General features: G+C 45.6%; 1 protein-coding gene across 6 annotated transcripts in view; it reads left to right on the top strand.

The window, feature by feature from the left end:
• Positions 1–20,328, top strand: part of CSAD (cysteine sulfinic acid decarboxylase) — a 34,716-nt gene that overhangs the window by 4,028 nt on the left and 10,360 nt on the right. For 3 of the 6 annotated variants that reach the window (XM_012450299.3, XM_012450300.2, XM_021666074.2), the window contains exons 2-8: positions 14,827–14,958; positions 15,267–15,393; positions 15,476–15,566; positions 15,919–16,025; positions 16,440–16,555; positions 17,371–17,450; positions 17,748–17,802. In XM_012450299.3, the coding sequence (XP_012305722.1) occupies positions 14,833–14,958; positions 15,267–15,393; positions 15,476–15,566; positions 15,919–16,025; positions 16,440–16,555; positions 17,371–17,450; positions 17,748–17,802 (702 nt within the window). In that variant the 5' untranslated portion in view covers positions 14,827–14,832. Of the gene's footprint in view, positions 1–13,209; positions 14,576–14,826; positions 14,959–15,266; positions 15,394–15,475; positions 15,567–15,918; positions 16,026–16,439; positions 16,556–17,370; positions 17,451–17,747; positions 17,803–20,328 lie in introns of all 6 variants that reach the window. The other 3 variants (XM_064377126.1, XM_064377127.1, XM_064377128.1) reach the window with 2 other exon arrangements.

The raw sequence follows: 20,328 nt of genomic DNA, 5'->3' as shown, positions 1-20,328 counted from the left end.
TTGTTTTTGTAAATTGTCTGTTTATATCCTTTGCCCATTTAAAAAAAGGTAGATCATGTATATATTTCTTATTGATGGTAGAGATCCTCTCTGTGTTATGGATAATAGCTCTTTATTCTTTGTCATCTGCATTTAAAATATTTTCTCTCTGGTTTTCACTTTCAGCTTTTGAGATAAAATCATACTTTTTGGGAAAATATTTGAAACATGCCTATTTTTGATAGGAACAAGTCAGAAATGTTTACTATTAAAACTAATATATATGTGTGTGTGTGTATATGTATTGAGGTGGAGTTTCACTCTTGTTGCCCAGGCTGGAGTGCAATGGCGTGATCTCGGCTCACTGCAACCTCTGCCTCCTGGGTTCCAGTAATTCTCCTGCCTCAGCCTCCCAAGTAGCTGGGACTACAGGTGCCCGCCACCATGCCCAGCTAATTTTTTTTTTTTTTTTTTTTTTTTGTAGAGTCAAGGTTTTACCATATTGGCCAGGATGGTCTTGAATTCATGACCTTGTGATCCACCTGCCTTGGCCTCCCAAAGTGTTGGGATTACAGGTGTGAGCCACTGCGCCTGGCCTAAAACTCATGTTTTTAGGAGAGCTCCTTGCTACCCCAAAGCCTTCTTGGTTTCACATATATTCATCTTACAAAGAGAAATAGTTGACAATGTATCAAAACTATGGAGTTCAGCAACATGACCAGATGTCAGATTAACAAACAAAAATTATATAAATAAAATATAAGAATATAACCAATACCAAAATACCACAGAATAATTCACAATAAAAACATTATATTTTAGCCAGGCAAGGTGGCTCACACCTGTAATCCCAGTGCCTTGGGAGGCTGAAGTGGGAGGATTTCTTGAGGCCAGGAGTTTAAGACCAGCCTGGGCAAATAGTGAGACCTTATTTACAAAAAATTAAAAAATTAGCCCAGTGTGGTGGCACAGGCCTGTACTCAGGAGGCTAATATGGGGGAATTATTTGAGCCTAAGAGTTCAAGACTGCAGTAAGCCATGATCATGCCACTGCATTCCAGCTTGGGTGATAGAGCAAAACCTATTCAATAATAAATAAATTTTTAAAAATTTAGAGAGTGACCAGGTGCGGTGGCTCACGCCTGTAATCCCAGCACTTTGGGAGGCTGAGGCTGGCGGATCACCTGATGTCAGGAGTTCGAGACCAGCCTGACCAACACGGAGAAACCCCGGCTCTACTAAAAATATAAAATTAGCTGGGCATGGTGGCACATGCCTGTAATTCCAGTTACTCGTGAGGCTGAGGCAGGAGAATCACTTGAACCTCGGAGGCTAGATTGAACCTACAGTGAGCCGAGATTGCGCCATTGTACTCCAGCCTGGGCAACGAGTGAAACTCCATCTCAAAAAAAAAAAAAAAAAAAAAATTTGAAGAGTTTGATTAAATGGAGAGTTTTACCATGCTCATGAATAGGAAGACTTAATATTGTAGAGAGGTCAGTTTTTGCTGCAGATTAAATTAAAGCAAGCTGTGATTAAAACAAGATTTTACGTGGAACTTGGAGTGGATTTAAAATTTTATATGGAAAAGAATCATTGCAAGGACAGCAAAAAACATTCTGAAAAACGTTGAGTAGATAAAATAATGAGTGGGAAAAGTAAAGCGAAGAGTTATCTTTAACCACTTTAATGGTGTCTTTATGCAGAATTTAAAAAAGTTTTTCATTGTCAAATCTGCCTGTGGCTCTTGGGTTTTTGTGACATGATACCTCAAGATTGTTAAGTATTTCCCTGTACTTCCTTCTGATAGTCTTATGGTTGTATATTTTCAGTTTCTGTCTTTATCTTAGCTGCAGTTTTTTTTGTTTTTTTTTTTGTCAATGGTGAGAAATAGAAATGCCGTACTTAAAATGTGACTCAGTGGAAGAGGTAGCCTAAAGTCAGAAACTCAGCCGTCTAGGCTTGTTCTCATGTCACCTTTGTAATTTTGGACAAGTTAGTTCATCTTCTTTCAGCTAAGAATCCTCATCTTGAAATCAGGAATGAATAAATACCTATTTAGGCTAATTTCTGGTGCTACTGTGAAGGTCAAATGAAATAATAGATGAGAAGGAAAAACACCGTTTGGAAATCTGTTATCATTACTACAGATTCTTGGTTGATGCAAATCAAATGTAAGTAGAATGCAGCATTTTTTTTTTCCAGTACCTGTAAATCATTGATTGATTCAACAAATGTTTATATAATGCCTCTGTGCAAGGCCCTGGGGGAAGGGAGTGGACAGTCCAGAAGATGGAAACTGACGTTTGAGGGGTGCCTGTTTTCTATTAGTTTATTTAATGAAGGATAAGACTTACTTCTCAGCCAGGCACAGTGGCTCATGCCTGTAATCCCAGCACTTTGGGGCTTCAAGGCAGGCAGATCACAAAGTCAGGAGTTCGAGACCAGCCTGACCAGCATGGTATGGTGAAACCCCGTCTCTACTAATAATACAAAAATTAGCTGGGCATGGTGGCATGCACCTGTAATCCCAGCTACTCAGGAGGCTGAGGCAGGAGAATCGCTTGAACCTGGGAGGCAGAGGTTGCAGTGAACCGAGATTGTGCCACTGCACTCCAGCCTGGGGGGCAACTGAATGAGACTCCATCTAAAAAAAAAAAAAAAAGACTTAGTTCTCTCCACCCCGGAAAGTACAGTCAAGAAGCAGAGAAAAGATGGTATAGATAGGACAATTTGTACCTCTATTAATGTGGGTGTGGAGCCAGAGGGGTTTGTTGATTGGGAGATAGCACAGAGTGCTTTAACTTTCTAACCATAAACCTGGCTGAAAGTGCTCCAGGAGACAACTGCCTAGATCCCTTTGTCCCCAGGCAGGCCTCCTCCTGTATGACCTTCCCTAACTTTCTCTTCCCTCAGGCCTACTCCATCATTTATTCAAATAGCATTGCAATGATTCCTGCTGAGTCTTTTCCTGCACCAGAACTCTATTGCCTTAAAGAAAGCCTTAGTGTTTTCCCCTTGAAGCCTGCCCTGGGCCAGTTGAACTTTCTGCCTTTCCATGGTGATCTCTTAACTCCCTCTTGTGGCAATTATCCCTTTATTTTACATGCAGGTCTCGCTTGCCAGCCTGTTAGCTGGAGCCCACAGGGCAGACGCAGCACCTGGTGTAATACCAGCCAGATGCTCAGAAGTAGACACTCAGTCAATGTTTGCTGAACAAACTGAACCCATTCCCCTCCCTGAGAGCCAGCAGGGGTTGAGGGGTTGCGTAATAGAGACAAGCAGCCTGTGGCTCCCTTTGCCTTCCATTAGACCTTTGATAACAGTGGATTAAGGAATTGGGAAACTACATAATGTACAAGGGACATTCCTTGAGCCTGATGATTTGTATATTTTAGAAATCTTGTAGCACCTTAATTCCTCTGTGGTTTTTTTTGGACATGGAGTCCTGCTCTCTCGCCCAGGCTGGAGTGCAGTGGTGCCATCTCGGCTCACTGCAACCTCCGTGTCATGGGTTCAAGTGGGTCCTGCCTCAGCCTCCTGAATAGGTGGGATTACAGGCACCCACCACCATACCCGTGGCTAATTTATATATATATTTATTATATATATATTTACATTAAAATAATTATATATATATATATATATTTTTTTTTTGAGATGGAGTTTTCACTCTTGTTTGCCCAGGCTGGAGTGCAAATGCGTGATCTCAGCTCACTGCAACCTCCACCTCCCGGGTTCAAGCGATTCTCCTGCCTCAGCCTCTTGAGTAGCTGGGATTACAGGTGCCCATCACTGTGCCTGGCTAATTTTTGTATTTTTAGTAGAGACGGGGTTTCACCATCTTGGCCAGGCTGGTCTCGAACTTCTGACCTTGTGATCCACCCACCTCAGCCTCCCAAAGTGCTGGGATTGCAGGCGTGAGCCACCGTGCCTGGCTAATTTTTACATTGTTTTAAAATAACCTTTATTTTAATTCCATAAGCAATGTGAAACTATTGTATAAAGTTATAAAAATATAAATGTGTATAAATAAGAAAGTTAAAAATCATCCATAATAACAACACCCAGAAATAACCACAAATGAATATTTTGAAGTCTTTTTTCTTTTCAGTATTTTTTTTTTTTTTTTGAGACGGAGTCTTGCTCTGTCGCCAGGCTGGAGTGCAATGGCACAATCTTGGCTCACTGCAACCTCCGCCTCCTGGGTTCCAGCGATTCTTCCACCTCAGCCTCCCTAGTAGCTGGGACCACAGGCACGTGCCACCACGCCCGGCTAATTTTTGTATTTTTAGTAGAGACGGGGTTTCACCATGTTGGCCACGATGGTCTTAATCTCTTGACCTCGTGATCTGCCCCCCTTGGCCTCCCAAAGTGCTGGGATTACAGGCTTGAGCCACCACGTCCAGCCCTTTTTCAGTATTTTAAAAAATGCATGGGGAGTAACTGCTAATAGGTATAGGGTTTCTTTTTGGGGTGATGAAAATTGTTCTGAAATCAAACAGCGGTAATCAATGCATAATATTGTGAATATTCTAAAAACCACTCAATTACTTTTTAAAGGGTGAACTTTATGGTATGTGAATCATGTGTCAATAAACTTATAAAGAAGTGCCAGGTCGGGCACGGTGGCTAACACTTGTAATCCCAGCACTTTGGGAGGCCGAGGCGGGTGGATCACCTGAGGTCAGGAGTTCGAGACCAGCCTGGCCAACATGGTGAAACCCTGTCTCTACCACAAAAATTAGCCAGGCATGTTGATGCATGCCTGTAATCCCAGCTACTCGGGAGGCTGAGGCAGGAGAATCACTTGAACGCAGGAGGCAGAGGTTGCAGTGAGCTGAGATCGTACCACTGCACTCCAGCCTGGGTGACAGAGTGAGACTCCATCTCAAAAAGAAAAAAGAAGACATTATGCTCCTTTAGCATGTTTTCTAAGAATAAGAACATTCTCTTATGTAACCACAATACAGTTATCAAATTCAGGAAATTTAACACTGGTAGAATACTAACATTTATGATATCATCCATAGTCAGATTTTACCAGTTGTACCAATAATGTTATTTTTTTTCTTGAGACAGAGTCTTGCTGTGATGCCCAGGCTGGAGTACAGTGGTATGATGTTGGCTCACTGCAACCTCTGCTTCCTGGGTTCAAGTGATTCTCCTGCTTCAGCCTCCCAAGTAGCTGGGATTATAGGCACCTGCCACCATGCCCTGCTGATTTTTGTATTTTTAGTAGAGATGAGGTTTCACCATGTTGGCCAGGCTGGTCTTGAACTCCTGACCTCAAGCGATCTGCCTTGCCTCAGCCTCACTCTAGGCATGAGCGACCGCACCTGGCCCCAGTAATATTCTTTATAGCAGAAATTTTTCTTCCTTATCCGGGAGCCAGTCTAAGATTACAAATTCCTTTTGGTTGTAATACCTCTAGTCTCCTTCAATCTGGAACAGTTCCTCATCTTCCCTTTAATTTTCATGACACTGACATTTTTGAAGAGTACAGGGTAGGTATTTTATAGAATGACCCTCAATTTAAATATATTTTTGTGTCACAATTAGATTTGGGTTCTCCATTTTTGATAGAAATATTACATAGGGGATGTTGAGTGTTTCATATCAGGAAGCCCATGATGTCAGCCTGTCCCCTTATTGGTGATGATTACTTGGGCAAGGTAGCGTCCACCAGGTTTCCTCACTGTAAAGCTACCACTTTTCCTTTAAAGTACTGGTTTTTTAAAATTTTTATTTGTTTATTTTTTAAGACAGGGTTTGGGACGCGGTGGCTCACGCCTGTAATCTCAGCACTTTGGAAGGCTGAAGCGGGCGGATCACCTGAGGTCAGGAGTTCAAGACCACCCTGGGCAATATGGTGAAACCTCGACTAAATATTAAAAAAAAAAAAAAAAAAGGCGGGGTATGGTTCTGTCACCCAGGCTGAAGTGCAGTGCAGTGGTGTGAGATCTCAGCTCACTGCAACCTCTGCCTCCTGTTTCCCAAGGCTGAAGTGATCCTCCCACACAGCCCCTGGAGTAGCTGGAACCACAGGCAGTGCCACTATGCACAGCTAATTTTTTTTTTTTTTTTAGATGGAATCTCGTTCTGTCCCCAGGCTGGAGTGCAGTGGTGCAATCTCCGCTCACTGCAACCTCTGCCTCCCAGGTTCTAGCGAGTCTCCTGCCTCAGCCTCTTGAGTAACTGGGACAACAGGCACGTGCCACTGTGCTTGTCTAATTTTTTATATTTTTGGTAGAGATGGGGTTTCATCATATTGGGCCAGGCTGGTCTCAAACTCCTGACCTTGTGATCTGCCCGCCTCGGACTTCCAAAGTGTTGGGATTACAGGCGTAAGCCACTGCACCCAGCTCTAAAGTGCTATATTTTTAAGGAAAAAAATTACAACATACCTCAGAGGAAACAAGTGAAGCTTTATCCAAGTGTTAGTGTTGTGTTGATAGATAGGTTTTAGTGTTGTGTTGGAGAAGAGAGAGAAAATGTAACAGCCTTTGAAGTTTAAATAAAAAGATTAAATAAAAAGGCCTGGCATGGTGGCTCATGCCTATAATCCCAGGTGGGAGGCTGAGGAGGGAGAATTGTGTGAGGCCAGGAGCTTGAGGCTGCAGTGATCCAAGATCGTGCCACTGCACTTCAGCCTAGATTACAGAATGAGAGAGACCTTGTCTCTAAAAAAAATAAAATAATTTAAAAAATAAAATGGAGAGCTGGGCGCAGTGGCTCACGCCTGTAATCCCAGCTCTTTGGGAGGCCGAGGTGGGTGAATCACCTGAGGTCAGCAGTTCAAGACCAGCCTGACCAACATGGAGAAACCTCGTTTCTACTAAAAATACAAAATTAGCTGGGTGTGGCAGCACATGCCTGTAATCCCAGCTACTTGGGAGGCTAAGGCAGGAGAATTGCTTGAACCCAAGAGGTGGAGGTTGTGGTAAGCCTAGATCACGCCATTGCACTCCAGCCTAGGCAACAAGAGTGAAACTCTGTCTCAAAAAAATAATAAAAATAAAAAGGGAAAAATCAGTTTAGGATCAGTTAAAATCTCTAGTTCGAGCAACCAGTAGAAGATTGTGCCATTCACCAAGCTGGGGAACCCAAGCAGAAGAGCAGATTTCAGAGAGCTGATAAGGAGCTCATTTGCAGAGTGTGAAGTGCCTATGGGAATTTCAGGTCAGGCAGGTGGCATCAGGGATCTGGAGCTCAGGAGAGGTCTCGGAAGGAGGGGTCACCAGCAGATAGCGCTGGGCATGGATGAGATTGTCCAGGAACTGGTACAGATACAGAGGAAAGAGGCCCTGGGACAGAACCGTGAGGAACTTGAGCATTTAGAGGAGGGCCAGAGGAAGGTGAAAATGCATGGGAAACTAGAAATGGCCAGAGAGAGGGGGCAAACCAGAGTAGTAATGTGGAAGCCAGGGAAAGAAAATGTCTTAAGATGCAGTGGTGAAGTATGTTGGATGGCTCCGGAGGGGCCAAACAGGACAAAGATGAGATTTGTCCATTGGATGTGGAGGCAGGGAAATTACTGGTGACCTTGAAGGTGGAAGCTGCATGGAGATAACTCTTTGAAGAAGGTTGGCTGTGAAGGGGAGTTGGTTGGAGGCGGGTATGTTGTGAGGTTTGAACAATGTAAAATGCTGTGAGAAAGAGGTAGGATGCAGAGTTGAAAAATGAGAGGGGATAATCGAGAGGGCATCCCTGAGAGAGAAGGAGAGGAAGCTTTTATATCAGTGGTTCGTACTCAGAAATCTGTAAATGAGGGAGGAGGGCAGTGCAGGCTGAGGTGAGTCAATACAAAACCCTACTGTGGGGCCGGGCACTGTGACTCACACCTGTAATCCCAGCCCTTTGGGAGGCCAAGGTGGTGGATCACTTGAGCTCAGGAGTTTGAGACCAGTCTGGCCAACATGGTGAAACCCTGTCTCTATTGAAAATACAAAAGTTAGCCGGGCGTGGTTTCACATGCCTATAATCCCAGTTACTCGGGAGGCTGAGGCATGAGAACTGCTTGAACCTGGGAGGTGGAGGTCGCAGTGAGCCAAGATTGCACCACTGCACAGCCTAGGTGGCAGAGTGAGACTCCATCTCAAACAACAACAACGAATAACCCTACTATGGGCCAGCACCTAATGATCTTGTAAGGGAAATTTACATTTTCCCCCATTGCTATGGACTTCACAGTGCCCTCTGTGGGAGGAATATACATCCCTATCCCACTGCCCTAGGGCTTGACCATGTGGTTTTGGTCAAGTGGGTATGAGCAGATATGCCATATGCCAGGTCTGAGCAGCAGTTTTAAGAGTGAGGGTGTGATTTTCTCTGCCTTTTGTTCTTTTCCCCTGCCATTAAAACAATATGTCCCAAATGAGGGCAGTTACTTCAGACTGGGTCTTGGAATAAAGGCACATGAAGCAGAGCTGTAGCCAGCACCACTACCAATGTAAGCCATGAAAGAGAGATAAACCTCTGTTGTTATAAGCCAGTGGGATTCTGAAGCCATTTGTTAATATAGCAAAATGGACTAATACAGGCATTCAACTAAATTAAAACCCTGAGATACCATTTTTTAGTCCCCAGTTTCAAAAGTCTGATAGCATACTCTTGCTGAGGCTGAGGCTGAGGCTGAGGATGCAGGGCCTTTCATACATTGATACAACCTTTGTGGATATAGGCAATCCCTATGAAAATTAAAAATGCAGCTATCTATGATAACAAAGACAATAATAAGTGTTGGCAAGGATGTGGAAAAACTGGAACCCTTATACACCGCTGGTGGGAATGTAAAATGGTGCAGTCACTATGGAAAACAGTTTGGCAGTTCCTCAAAGGGTTTAACATCGTTACTCTGTTACTCAGCAATTCCACACTACTAAGTATACACCCAAGAAAATTGAAAACATATTCACGTAAAAACTTGTACACAGATGTTCATAGCAGCATTATGCATAATAGCCCAAAAGTGGAAATAACTCAAATATCCATCAACTGATAAATGGATAGATAAAGTGTGGTATATCCATACAATGAGATATTATTTGGCCATACAAAGAAATACTGGTACATGCCACAACTTGGATGAACCTTAAAGGCATTATGCTAAGCAAAAGAAACCAGTCACAGAAAACCACATATTATATGATCCCTTTTATATGAAATGGCCAGACTAGACAAATCTATAGAAAAACAAAATAGATTAGTAGTTGCCAGGGGTCGGGGAAGGGGAGAATGGGAAATGACTGCTACTGAGTTTTTTTTTTTGGGTGATGAAAATGTTCTGGAGTGAGAGAGTGATGATGGTTGCAACAACTTTGTGAATTTATGAAAAACCACTTAATTGTACACTTTATTTTTTTAAATGTTTATATTTTGAGACAGAATCTTGCTCTGTTGCCCAGGCTGGAGTGCAGTGGCACGATCTCAACTCACTGCAGCCTCCGCCACCTGGGTTCAAGTGATTCTCCTGCGGATTACAGGCATGCACCACCACGCTTGGCTAATGTATGTGTTTTTAATAGAGACGGTTTCACCAAGTTGGCCAGGTTTGTCTCAAACTCCTGACCTCAAGTGATCCACCTGCCTTGGCCTCTCAAAGTGCTAGGATTACAGGTGTGAGCCACCGTGCCTGGCAACTTAATTGTACACTTTAAAGGGGTATGTCTTGTGGTATGTAAATTATATCTCAATAAAACTATATATATATATATATATATATATTTTTTTTTTTCTTTTTGAGACGGAGTTTCGCTCTTGTTACCCAGGCTGGAGTGTAATGGCGCGATCTCGGCTCACTGCAACCTCTGCCTCCTGGGTTCAGGCAATTCTCCTGCCTCAGCCTCCTGAGTAGCTGGGATTACAGGCATGTGCCACTGTGCTCAGCTAATTTTTTGTATTTTTAGTAGAGATGGGGTTTCAGCATGTTGACCAGGATGGTCTCGATCTCTTGAACTCGTGATCCACCCGCCTTGGCCTCCCAAAGTGCTGGGATTACAGGCGTGAGCCACCGCGCCCGGCAATAAAACTATATTTTTTAAAAAGTGAGGAAATTTTAAATGTGCTGATATGAAAAGATCATCCCTATATTGTTAACTAAGAAAGTGCAATAATTAGAGTAATCATATATTATCTTTTATGTGCAAATAATTATCTTTTATGTGCAGAAAATGTGAATATACATACACATTTGTTAGTTATTTGTATTAAAAACTCTGAAAGGATACCCAATAAACTAATAAAAATGATTACCTGTGGGAGTGGGAATAGGGCATATGGAATGGGATGGAAATTAGATTCCTTTTTTTAAATTTTTTTTTTTGGAGACAGAGCCTCACTCTATCCCCCAGGCTGGAGTGTAGTAGCATGCTCTTGGCTCACTGCAACCTCTACCTCTCAGGTTCAAGTGATTCTCATGACTCAGCCACATGAGTAGCCGGGATTACAGGCACCTGCCACCAGGCCTGGCTAATTTTTTTTTTTTTTTTTTTGAGAAGTTTCGCTCTTGTTGCCCAGCCTGGAGTGCAGTGGTGCAATCTTGGATCACCCACAACCTCCACTTCCCGAGTTCAAGTGATCCTCCTGCCTCAGCCTCCTGAATAGCTGGTATTACAGACATGTGCCACCAGGCCTGGGTAACTTTGTATTTTTAGTAGAGATGGGGTTTCTCCATGTTGGTCAGGCTGGTCTCGAGCTCCCGACTAAAGGTGATCCACCTGCCTAGGTGTCCCAAAGTGCTGGGATTACAGGCATGAGCCACCATGCCTGGCCTATTTTTTTGTATTTTTAGTAGAGATAGGGTTTCTCCATGTTGGCCAGGCTGGTCTTGAACTCCTGACCTCAGGTGATCTGCCCGCCTTCACCTCCCAAAGTGTTAGGATTATAGGCGTGAGCCACCATGCCCAGCCTGTTTTGTTGTTTTTTTTTTTGAGACACAGTTGTGCTCTGTCATCCAGGCTGAAGTGCAGTGGTACAATCCTGGCTCATTGCAGCCTCGAACGCCTGTGCTCAAGTGATCCTCCTGTCTCAGCCTCCCTCCCAAGTGGCTGAGACTACAGGTGTGTGCCCCCACACCTAGCTAAGTTTTTTGCCATATTAATCTTTTTATGTGCTTTGAACTATGTGAATATATTGCTTAATTTAAAAATGGAAAAGAAATACAAAACTATAATAATAAAAGGGCAGCTCCAACTGTAGCTGATTGTTCATATTTTAAAAGTCAGGTCTTATTAAGTTATCGGGTCTTCTGATTTTTTTTTTCACAAGGAGCTGGAAGTCTGTATTTTTGTGTAAAATATCTTTCAGATAGCTGATTGTTCATATTTTAAAAGTCAGGTCTTATTAGGTTATCAGGTCCTCTGATTTTTTTTTCACAAGGAGCTGTAAGTCTGTATTTTTATGTAAAATATCTTTCAGTGTCGACAATTGTTATTATTTTTGAGATGGAGTCTTGTTGCCCATGCTGGAGTGCAGTGGCACGATCTCTGCTCATTGCAACCTCCGCCTCCAAGACTCAAGTGATTCTCCTGCCTCAGCCTCCTGAGTATCTGGGATTACAGGCACCCACCACCACGCCAAGCTAATTTTTGTATTTTTAGTAGAGATGGGGTTTCACTATGTTGGCCAGGCTGGTCTCGGACTCCTGACCTCAGGTGATCTGCCCTCCTTGGCCTCCCAAAGTACTGGGTGTGAGCCATCATACCTGGCCTTTTTTTTTTTTTTTTTGAGACAGTCTTGCTCTGTTGCCCAGGCTGGAGTATGGTGGCATGATCATAGCTCCCTGCAGCCTTGACCTCCTGGGTTCAAGTGACCGCCTCTGCCTCTTGAGTATCCAGGACCACAGTTGTGTGCCACCATGCCCTGCTGATTTTTAAAATTTTTTGTTGAGATGGGGTCTTCCTATGTTGCTTAGGCTGATCTTGAACTCTAGGCTCAAGCAATCCTCCTGCCTTGGCCTCTCGAAGTGCTAGGATTACAGGAATGAGCCACTACACCTGACCAAGCTTTTTCTATTTTTAATTTTTTTCTTTTACTTTTAAAACTTTCTTGTTAAAAACGAAGACACAAATACACACATTAACCTAGGCCTACACAGGGTCAAGGTCTTCGGTATCACTGTCTTCCACCTCTACACCCTCGGGGGCAATAACACGAATGGAGCCGTGGTCTCCTAAGATAACAATGCCTTCTTCTGGAATACCTCCTGAAGGACCTGCCTCAGGTTTTACAGTTACCGTTTTTAAAAAATAATGATAACTATAGTTAATATATAAGCCAGTAACATAGTTGTTTATAATTCTTATCAAGTATTACGTACTGTATGTAATTTTATGTGTCAGACTTTTATATGGCTGGCAGCACAGTAGGTTTGTTTACACCAGCATCAACACAAACCAGTGAGTCAGGCATTTTCCCATGGTGTTGTGACAGCTGCGATGTCACTAGGAGAGTTTCCAGCTTCATTATAGTCTGTATGGGATCACCGTGGAAAATAATCCATCACTGACTGAAACGTCGTTTTGTGGTGCATGACTGCGGTGTGAGGTCTAGTGGCTGTTGGTAGTCGATTATATTAGACCAGCCCATTTTGAGGATGGTTGCTCCCTTTCCAGATTTTCTTGATCTTGCCCTGTCATTTGGGAGGTCCCCAAGGCCTCAGTGTTTAATCCCTCCTCCCACCCATCTCTCTGAATGTTCTCTCCTTTGAGGAATGGAGCCCATCACAAGGCTTCAGCTATACCCTGACTCTCAAACCTGCTTTCCATTCCAGCATCTCATCAGAGCTGTGGGCCTGACCCCCTCCCATAGGAGTATCTGTAGTTCCAGAAGACTTCCTTCCACTCGGATGAGTCTTTCCAAGCAATAAGCACTTTATTTCTATCCAGTTTCCCCTTTCTGTATCCCTGTTTCTTTGAGGGGTGCTATCATTTTTCCAGTCTCCCAGGCTTGAAATCCCAGGGTCATCTTTGAGTCTTCCTTCTCTTGCAGCATAGCGCCCCTAAATGTTGAATTCAGTATAATACAGGGAATGAGCATGCCTGCAGGTTCTTCTGTCTTTTTCTACCAGCATCTCTCTTATTCAAGTGTGGATTGCCTCTTGCTTCATTTACTTCAAGAGCCTGTTCATTCTCCTTCATCCTACTACTATAAATTAGTCTTCTGAGAGCATCCATCGCACTGCATTATTGCTTGCCACACAGTCTTTCAGCGACTTCCCATTTTCTGCAGGATAAAATGTTGATTCCTTGGCCTGGCTGACACTCATGACTCCTCATGTGCTCACGAAGCTCTGCACACCCTGCCTTCACTCCCATGCTCCTGCCAGCCTGGTGCCACCACTGACCTCAGGATAGGCCCTGCTCATTTGTGCTGTAAGCTCATGGCTTGTCTCCTCTTATCCCTGAATGCCTCTCTTCCTCCCTGTCACCCACCCCATTTCTCCTGCCTTCTCTCAGGATTCAGCTCCAGTTCCACTGTAGATCTTTCTCAGCCTTCAGCCTCCATCAATCTCCTCCTTTCCTGAATTCCGAGGATACCTAGGGTCAGCATCCAGCTATGCCCTAGTCTGTAACTGTTGCTCGTGTGTCTGTGTCCTTCCAGTGGGGAGAGGGGCCTTTCTCAGTCCCCAGCACCATGGGGCGAACACAGTTGGTGCTCACTACAAACAGGACTCCCAGCCCAGAAGGCACAGGATCATATTTGTTTAGCAGATGCTTCCTCAGTATAACCCCTTTCCTTCCTGCTCTAGGTGAAGGCTTTAGAAAGCAGGGCAGTTCTGAAAAGATTCTGGGGGTTGGGATGCAAAAGAGGTTGGCCTATAAGGCTTGCCTAAAGGATTTTTTTTTTAACCCATCTTGAGTTATGCCTAAAGGATTTTATGTCGGCTAGGCTCTCATGCCTGTAATCCTAGCACTTTGGGAGGCTGAGGTCTGTGGATCACCTGAGGTTAGGAGTTTGAGACCAGTCTGGCCAACATGGTGAAACCCCGTCTCTACTAAAAATACAAAAATTAGTTGGGCATGGTGGTGGATGCCTGTAGTCCCAGCTACTCGGGAGGCTGAGGCAGGAGAATTGCTTGAGCCTAGGAGGCAGAGGTTGCAGTGAGCTGAGATCATGCCATTGCACTCTGGCCTGGGTAGCAGAGCAAGACTCCATCTCAAAAAAAAAAAAAAAGGATTTTACGTCTCTGCTTCTTAGGTACCCTCTCCCTCAGTCTCCAGGGTCACCTGTGACAGTTTCTTGGGCTCTTGTCTGCCCTCTAGATACCCCCATATTGGGCCCTGGGATGCACAGTGCGAGTCCCCTCTTCTGCACTGATCCTCTGCTTCTCGCCTCTCTGGGGTTAATGTACCACGAGTTTTGCCTTTCATCTCATTTCCCATCTCCTTCTGTCAGCTAATGATTATTCAGGGAGGGTCACCTCACCCTGCTGTCCCTATCCCAAATCTGTCAAAGTTCTGTTTAGGGCAAAGGTCATGAGAATTATGTCATGGCCATGTGACTCCTGTTTTCACCCCACTCCTTCTGCCGTCTTGGTCCTACCATTCTGAGGAGCTACCTGTGCACCCTGCCTCTGGCTCTCCTGAGCAGAAAGGTAAGCTGCTTGTTTCTGCCTCAGGTGGAAATGGCCACTAGAGTCCACTGCTCAGCATTGACTGCCTTTTCTCTCCCACCTGTTCCCCCTGGCTTTCTCCCTGGGCACTCTTACTTGCCCTTGTCTGTGCACTGGAGGCTGAGACTGAGCTGCAGGACTCGGACCTCAGGCCCATTTGGGGAGGAGGCTCCTGCTGGGTAGGTCTGGGTAGGGTACCAGGCTGAGTAGGGAATGAATCTGCTGTGCCACAGATCCTGATGGCTGACTCAGAAGCACTCTCCTCCCATGCTGGGGACCCTGTGGCTGTGGAAGCCTTGCTCCAGGCCGTGTTTGGGATTGTTGTGGATGAGGCCATTCAGAAAGGAACCAATGCCTCTGAGAAGGTAAGTCTTTTCCTCCTCCTCCTTCCCATCAAGACTTCTTGTACTCTTTCCAAATCTGGCTCAGAACTTTCCTCCTTTGATAAGCTTCTCCCCAGAATTCATCCCTGTCCCGCTGGCTACCTCAGGGATTTATTACATACTGGGTCTTACTGTGTTCTCTACCCTTGTTCATTTTCATGGTTTTGCTTTGAAAACATCCTGAAGTTGTTGTTAGTGCAGGTTGGCCGTGTCTCGTGTCTGTGGAGGTGTGATTTGACACCCAGTCCACAGGCATCCCAGGCCCCCAGCATCCTCGGCTCTCCTCTTAGGTCTGTGAGTGGAAGGAGCCTGAGGAGCTGAAGCAGCTGCTGGATTTGGAGCTGCGGAGCCAGGGGGAGTCGCAGGAGAAGATCCTGGAGCATTGCCGGGCTGTGATTCACTACAGTGTCAAGACCGGTGGGTCCTGGCTTCTGTGAGGAGACTGGGGAGTTTGCCCTGAGCTCCACTCTGAGCTCCCTGCCCTGCTCCTCTTCTCCAGGTCACCCTCGGTTCTTCAACCAGCTCTTTTCAGGGTTGGATCCCCATGCTCTGGCTGGGCGCATTATCACTGAGAGCCTCAACACCAGCCAGTGAGCATCCCAAGGCCCTTCCACCAGCCCACAAAGGATTTAGGTTTGCTGGAGAGGTGCCTGAGGGTAGGGGAAGAGAATGGTTCTGCTCCCTCTCTACTGTTTCTGGGAATCCCTGTCAGCAGAGAGTTTTTCCTCATATTCTTTGGACCCCCTTTCTCCAAACTTCCTCAGGCCTCCTGATCCCTGTTTTTTCTTTCTTGCTCCCCTAGTTTTGTCACCAACTTGTTCTCTTTGGACTCTTCCTTCGCTCATTCTCATCACTTCCTTTCTGTGACTCCTGTGCAGTTTAAGGGCCCGTCTGGGCAGCCTCTCCCCATCTGTCCTTTCTCGTCATTCTCTCTCCTGGCAGGTACACGTATGAAATCGCCCCTGTGTTTGTGCTCATGGAAGAGGAGGTGCTGAGTAAACTGCGGGCCCTAGTGGGCTGGAGCTCTGGGGATGGAATCTTCTGCCCTGGTTTGTGAGAAGGAGGGGGACCTTTCTTTGGCCTTTTTATGGGTTTCTCCTCCCCAACTATTCTCTTGCTCTGTCAGGGAGGGATGATTCCTCTTTGATTCCTCTCCAGCTGGGCCCAGACCAGGCCAGGGAGGAGGCTGCCCAGTCCCTTCATGCTCGTGTTTGTCACCCTTTCACTGGTCTAGTGCCTGCTGTCTCTGGACAGAGGCTGTCTCTTGGGGGCAGCACTGGGTGTAGAGGGGTGTGGTCAAGAGGATCTGCTGATCCTGGGATGGCGTGATCCTGGGAATTGTGGGCTGGGAGCCAGTCATAACTGCTTCTTTGATGAGCTCTTCTGGTGGAAAGGGAAGGGGAGGCAAGCTTCAGTCTTGATCCACTGCCCCTTTCCCTTGCCACCACCCCTCCCTGTGACAGGTGGTTCCATCTCCAACATGTATGCTGTAAATCTGGCCCGTTATCAGCGCTACCCGGATTGCAAGCAGAGGGGCCTCCGCACACTGCCACCCCTGGCCCTATTCACATCGAAGGAGGTGGGGAAGAGGCACAGGCCCAACCTTGGGCTCCTGATTCTAATCTCCAGCCAGCTAAGTAGAGACCTTCCAGGTCTTCTCGCTACCCTCCCCACATCCTCCAAGGCCAGGCTGCTCCCAGGCAGATGTGCTTCCTTCCAATCAAGGAGGCCAAGTGACTGCTCCTGCTCACATTGCCTTCAGTTTGGGGGCAGAGGAGGGACCGTGAGTGCAGTGGATGCAGTCCATACTCCATCTACTCAAGAGTGTGGTCTGTGGACCAGCAGCATTGGTACCACCTGGGGCTTGTTAGAAATGCAGAATCTGGCCAGGTGCAATGACTTATGCCTGTAATCCCAGCACTTTAAGAGACCAAGGTGGGTGGATTGCCTGTGCTCAGAAGTTTGAGATCACCCTGGGAAACATGGTGAAATCCTGTCTCTACTAAAATACAAAAAAATCAGCTGGGTATGGTGGTGGGTGCCTGTAGTCCTAGCTTCTTAGGAGGCTGAGGCACGAGAATTGCTTGAGCCTGGGAGGTGGCGGTTGCAGTGAGTCGAGATTGTGCTACTGCACTCCAGCCTGGGAGACAGAGGAAGACTCTGTCTCCAAAAAAAAAAAAAAAAAAAAGCCGAATCTCAGGCCCCACCCCAGACCCCAGACCTAGTGGACTTGAATCTGCATTTTAACCAGACACCCAGATGATTCGTATGCACACTAACATTTGAGAAGCCCTAGTCTACAGGATCCCATCTGTTGCAGCTCATACTTGACTTTTACCTTTTCTCCCCACCCCCATCAAGTTGTGCTAACCTGCCCTCTGTCTTCCCCCGCAGTGTCACTACTCCATCCAGAAGGGAGCTGCGTTTCTGGGACTTGGCACTGACAGTGTCCGAGTGGTCAAGGCTGATGAGAGGTGAAGGTCCTTCTGCCCACATGACTGTGACCCACCTTGGCACAGTGTACTTTCCTGCTGCCAGAATGCTCTGGCATCAAGCCCTTATCGCTGGTGAACCTGTCTCCCCTCACTATTCAGTAGAATTACTGTTCCTGTCTCCCAGAGCCTGCCAACATCTCCTACCTCTGCCCTGAGATCTGTTTCACCCCCTGAAGGAAAAACAAGGACTGTCATCTCTGCGCTGCTAACCTCATCTTACCCTCCGTTCCTCAGAGAACCTGTCCCTGCTCTACCCTCTCCATTTTTTTTTTTCAGAGGGAGAATGGTCCCCGAGGATCTGGAGAGGCAGATTAGTATGGCCGAGGCTGAGGTGAGTGAGTGAGGGTCGCTGGGGTGGTGGAGCCTCCAACCTTCTTGGAGGGTTATTTGTGCTCTCCCTGCTCAAGGCACCCTTCATCCCTCTCCTCATCTCCATTCCCATCTCCCCTGTAGGCTGAAGTGACCGTGGGGAGCTTGGGGGTGAGGTCACTATGTTGCTTTCTGGGGCTCTGCCCAGACACCTAGGACTAGTTGGATTCTGGGAGGCAGGACTGAGTCAAGGAGCAAGTCCCAGGCAGCACCACAGGGAGGGTGCTGGGGGCCTGCAGTGTAATGTGGAAGGTTCCTGTAGGCTGCAAGGGTCTGTGCAGGGAGAGGCTGAGGAGGGGAGGGGAACTGGTAAAGGCTGTGAGTAGTGGGGATGAGGGGACACCAGCACTCTCTTCCACTTTGAGGGGTATGTAACTGCTATAGCCACCTTGGAGGGCATTTTGGCATCGTCTATACAATTTTATTTTTATTTTTAAACATTTCCAAAAAATGTTTAAATATTTTAAACATTTTTTATTTTTAAATTTTTTTTGAGGCTAAGTCTAACTGTTATCCAGGCTGGAGTGCAGTGATGTGATCTCGGCTCACTGCAACCTACCCCTCCTGGGCTCAAGCAATCCTCCCACCTCAGCCTCCCAAGTAGCTGGGATTACAGGCACCCACCACCACACCCAGCTAATTTTTGTATTTTTTGGTAAAGATGGGGTTTCACCATATTGCCCAGGCTCCTCTCAAACTCCTGGGCTCAATCGATCACTTGCCTTGTCCTCTCACAGTGCAGAGATTACAGGCATGAGCTGCCATGCCCAGCCGACAATTTTAGATGCATCTTTCTGATTCAGAGTTCCACTGCTAAGAATTTATGTTATAAATCATCATCACAAGTGTGTGGAATTCTGTACATGAGAATATTTCCTGGAACAAACGGTAAATGTTTATGTTTAAATATAAATGTAAACTTCTTATTCTTTTTTGAGACAGTGTCTTGCTCTGTCGCCCAGGCTGGAGTGCAGTGGCACAGTCTCGGCTCACTGCAACTTCTGCCTTCTGGGGTCCAGCGATTCTCGTGCCTCAGCCTTCTGAGTACCTGAGATTACAGGTGTGCATCACCACACCTGGCTAATTTTTGTATTTTTAGTAGAGACAGGGTTTCACCATGTTGGCCAGGCTGGTCTTGAACTCCTGACCACAAACAGTCCACCGCTTTGCCTCCCAAAGTGCTGGGATTACATGTGTGAGCCACCGTGCCTGGCCATAAATGTTTTTAAAAAAACATTTAAATGACCATTAGTAGACAAAATAAATTATGGTATATCTGTGTGTCTCAGTTCCTTCCTCTGTAAAATGGATAGAATATAGAACTTGCCACATACGGTTACTGTAAGGATTGAATGAATTAGTATATGTAAAGACTTAGAAGAGTGCCTGGCATTTAGCTGGACTGTATAAATACAAGCTGCTGGTATTGCTGTTGTTATTATTATTTATTTATTTATTTTTGAGATGGAGTCTCACTTGTTGCCAGGCCAGAGTGCAGTGGTGTGATCTTGGCTCACCGCAATCTCTGCCTCCCAGGTTCAAGTGATTCTTCTGACTTAACCTCCTGAATAGCTGGGACTACAGGCATGCACCACCACACCCAGCTAATTTTTGTATTTTTAGTAGAGACGGGGTTTCACCATGTTGGCCAGGATAGTCTCGATCTCCTGACCTCATGATCTGCCATCGTCAGCCTCCCAAAGTGTTGAGATTATAGGCGTGAGCCACTGCGCCTGGCCCTTTGTTATTATTATTTATTACTATTATTAGAGTACTGGGTAACCATTTAAAAGAATAAGGTAAGAATATATATACTAACATGAAAGTATCTCCACTATATATATTAAATATATATTGCAAATTGTAGTATAGAATGGACATTATGAGCACATTTTTGTTATTTAGAACAGTATAGGCTGGGCATGGTGGCTCATACCTGTAATCCCAGCACTTTGGGAGGCTGAGGAGGACAGATCATGAGGTCAGGAGTTCGAGACCAGCCTGGCCAATATGGTGAAACCCCATCTCTACTATAAATACAAAAGTTAACTGGTGTGGTGGCGCATGCCTGTAGTCTCAGCTACTCAGGGGGCTGAGGCAGGAGAATCGCTTGAACCCGGGAGGTGGAGGTTGCAGCAAGCTGACATTGTGCCACTGCACTCTAGCCTGCATGATAAAGTGAGACTCCATTTCAAACAAAACAAAAAGAGAAAACAGCATATATTTATTGATATATGGATGTTACCTCTGAGTAGCACTAAGGACAGCAATTAGAATAGTGATGTTTCTCTTTTTATTTTATTTTATTTATTTTATTTTTTGAGATGGAGTTTCGCTCTTGTTACCCAGGATAGAGTGCAATGGTGTCATCTTGGCTCACTGCAACCTCTGCCTCCTGGGTTCAAGCGATACTCTTGCCTCAGCCTCCTGAGTAGCTGGGATTACTGGCATGTGCCACCATGCCCAGCTAATTTTGTATTTTTAATAG

The sequence above is a fragment of the Aotus nancymaae genome, unplaced genomic scaffold, assembly GCF_030222135.1.
Source record: "Aotus nancymaae isolate 86718 unplaced genomic scaffold, 86718_ANA_hifiasm-v0.15.2.pri h1tg000016l, whole genome shotgun sequence".
In the NCBI taxonomy this organism is placed as follows: domain Eukaryota; kingdom Metazoa; phylum Chordata; class Mammalia; order Primates; family Aotidae; genus Aotus; species Aotus nancymaae.
Note: the sequence above shows the minus strand (reverse complement) of the source record. Positions and strands in the feature narration are given on the sequence as shown.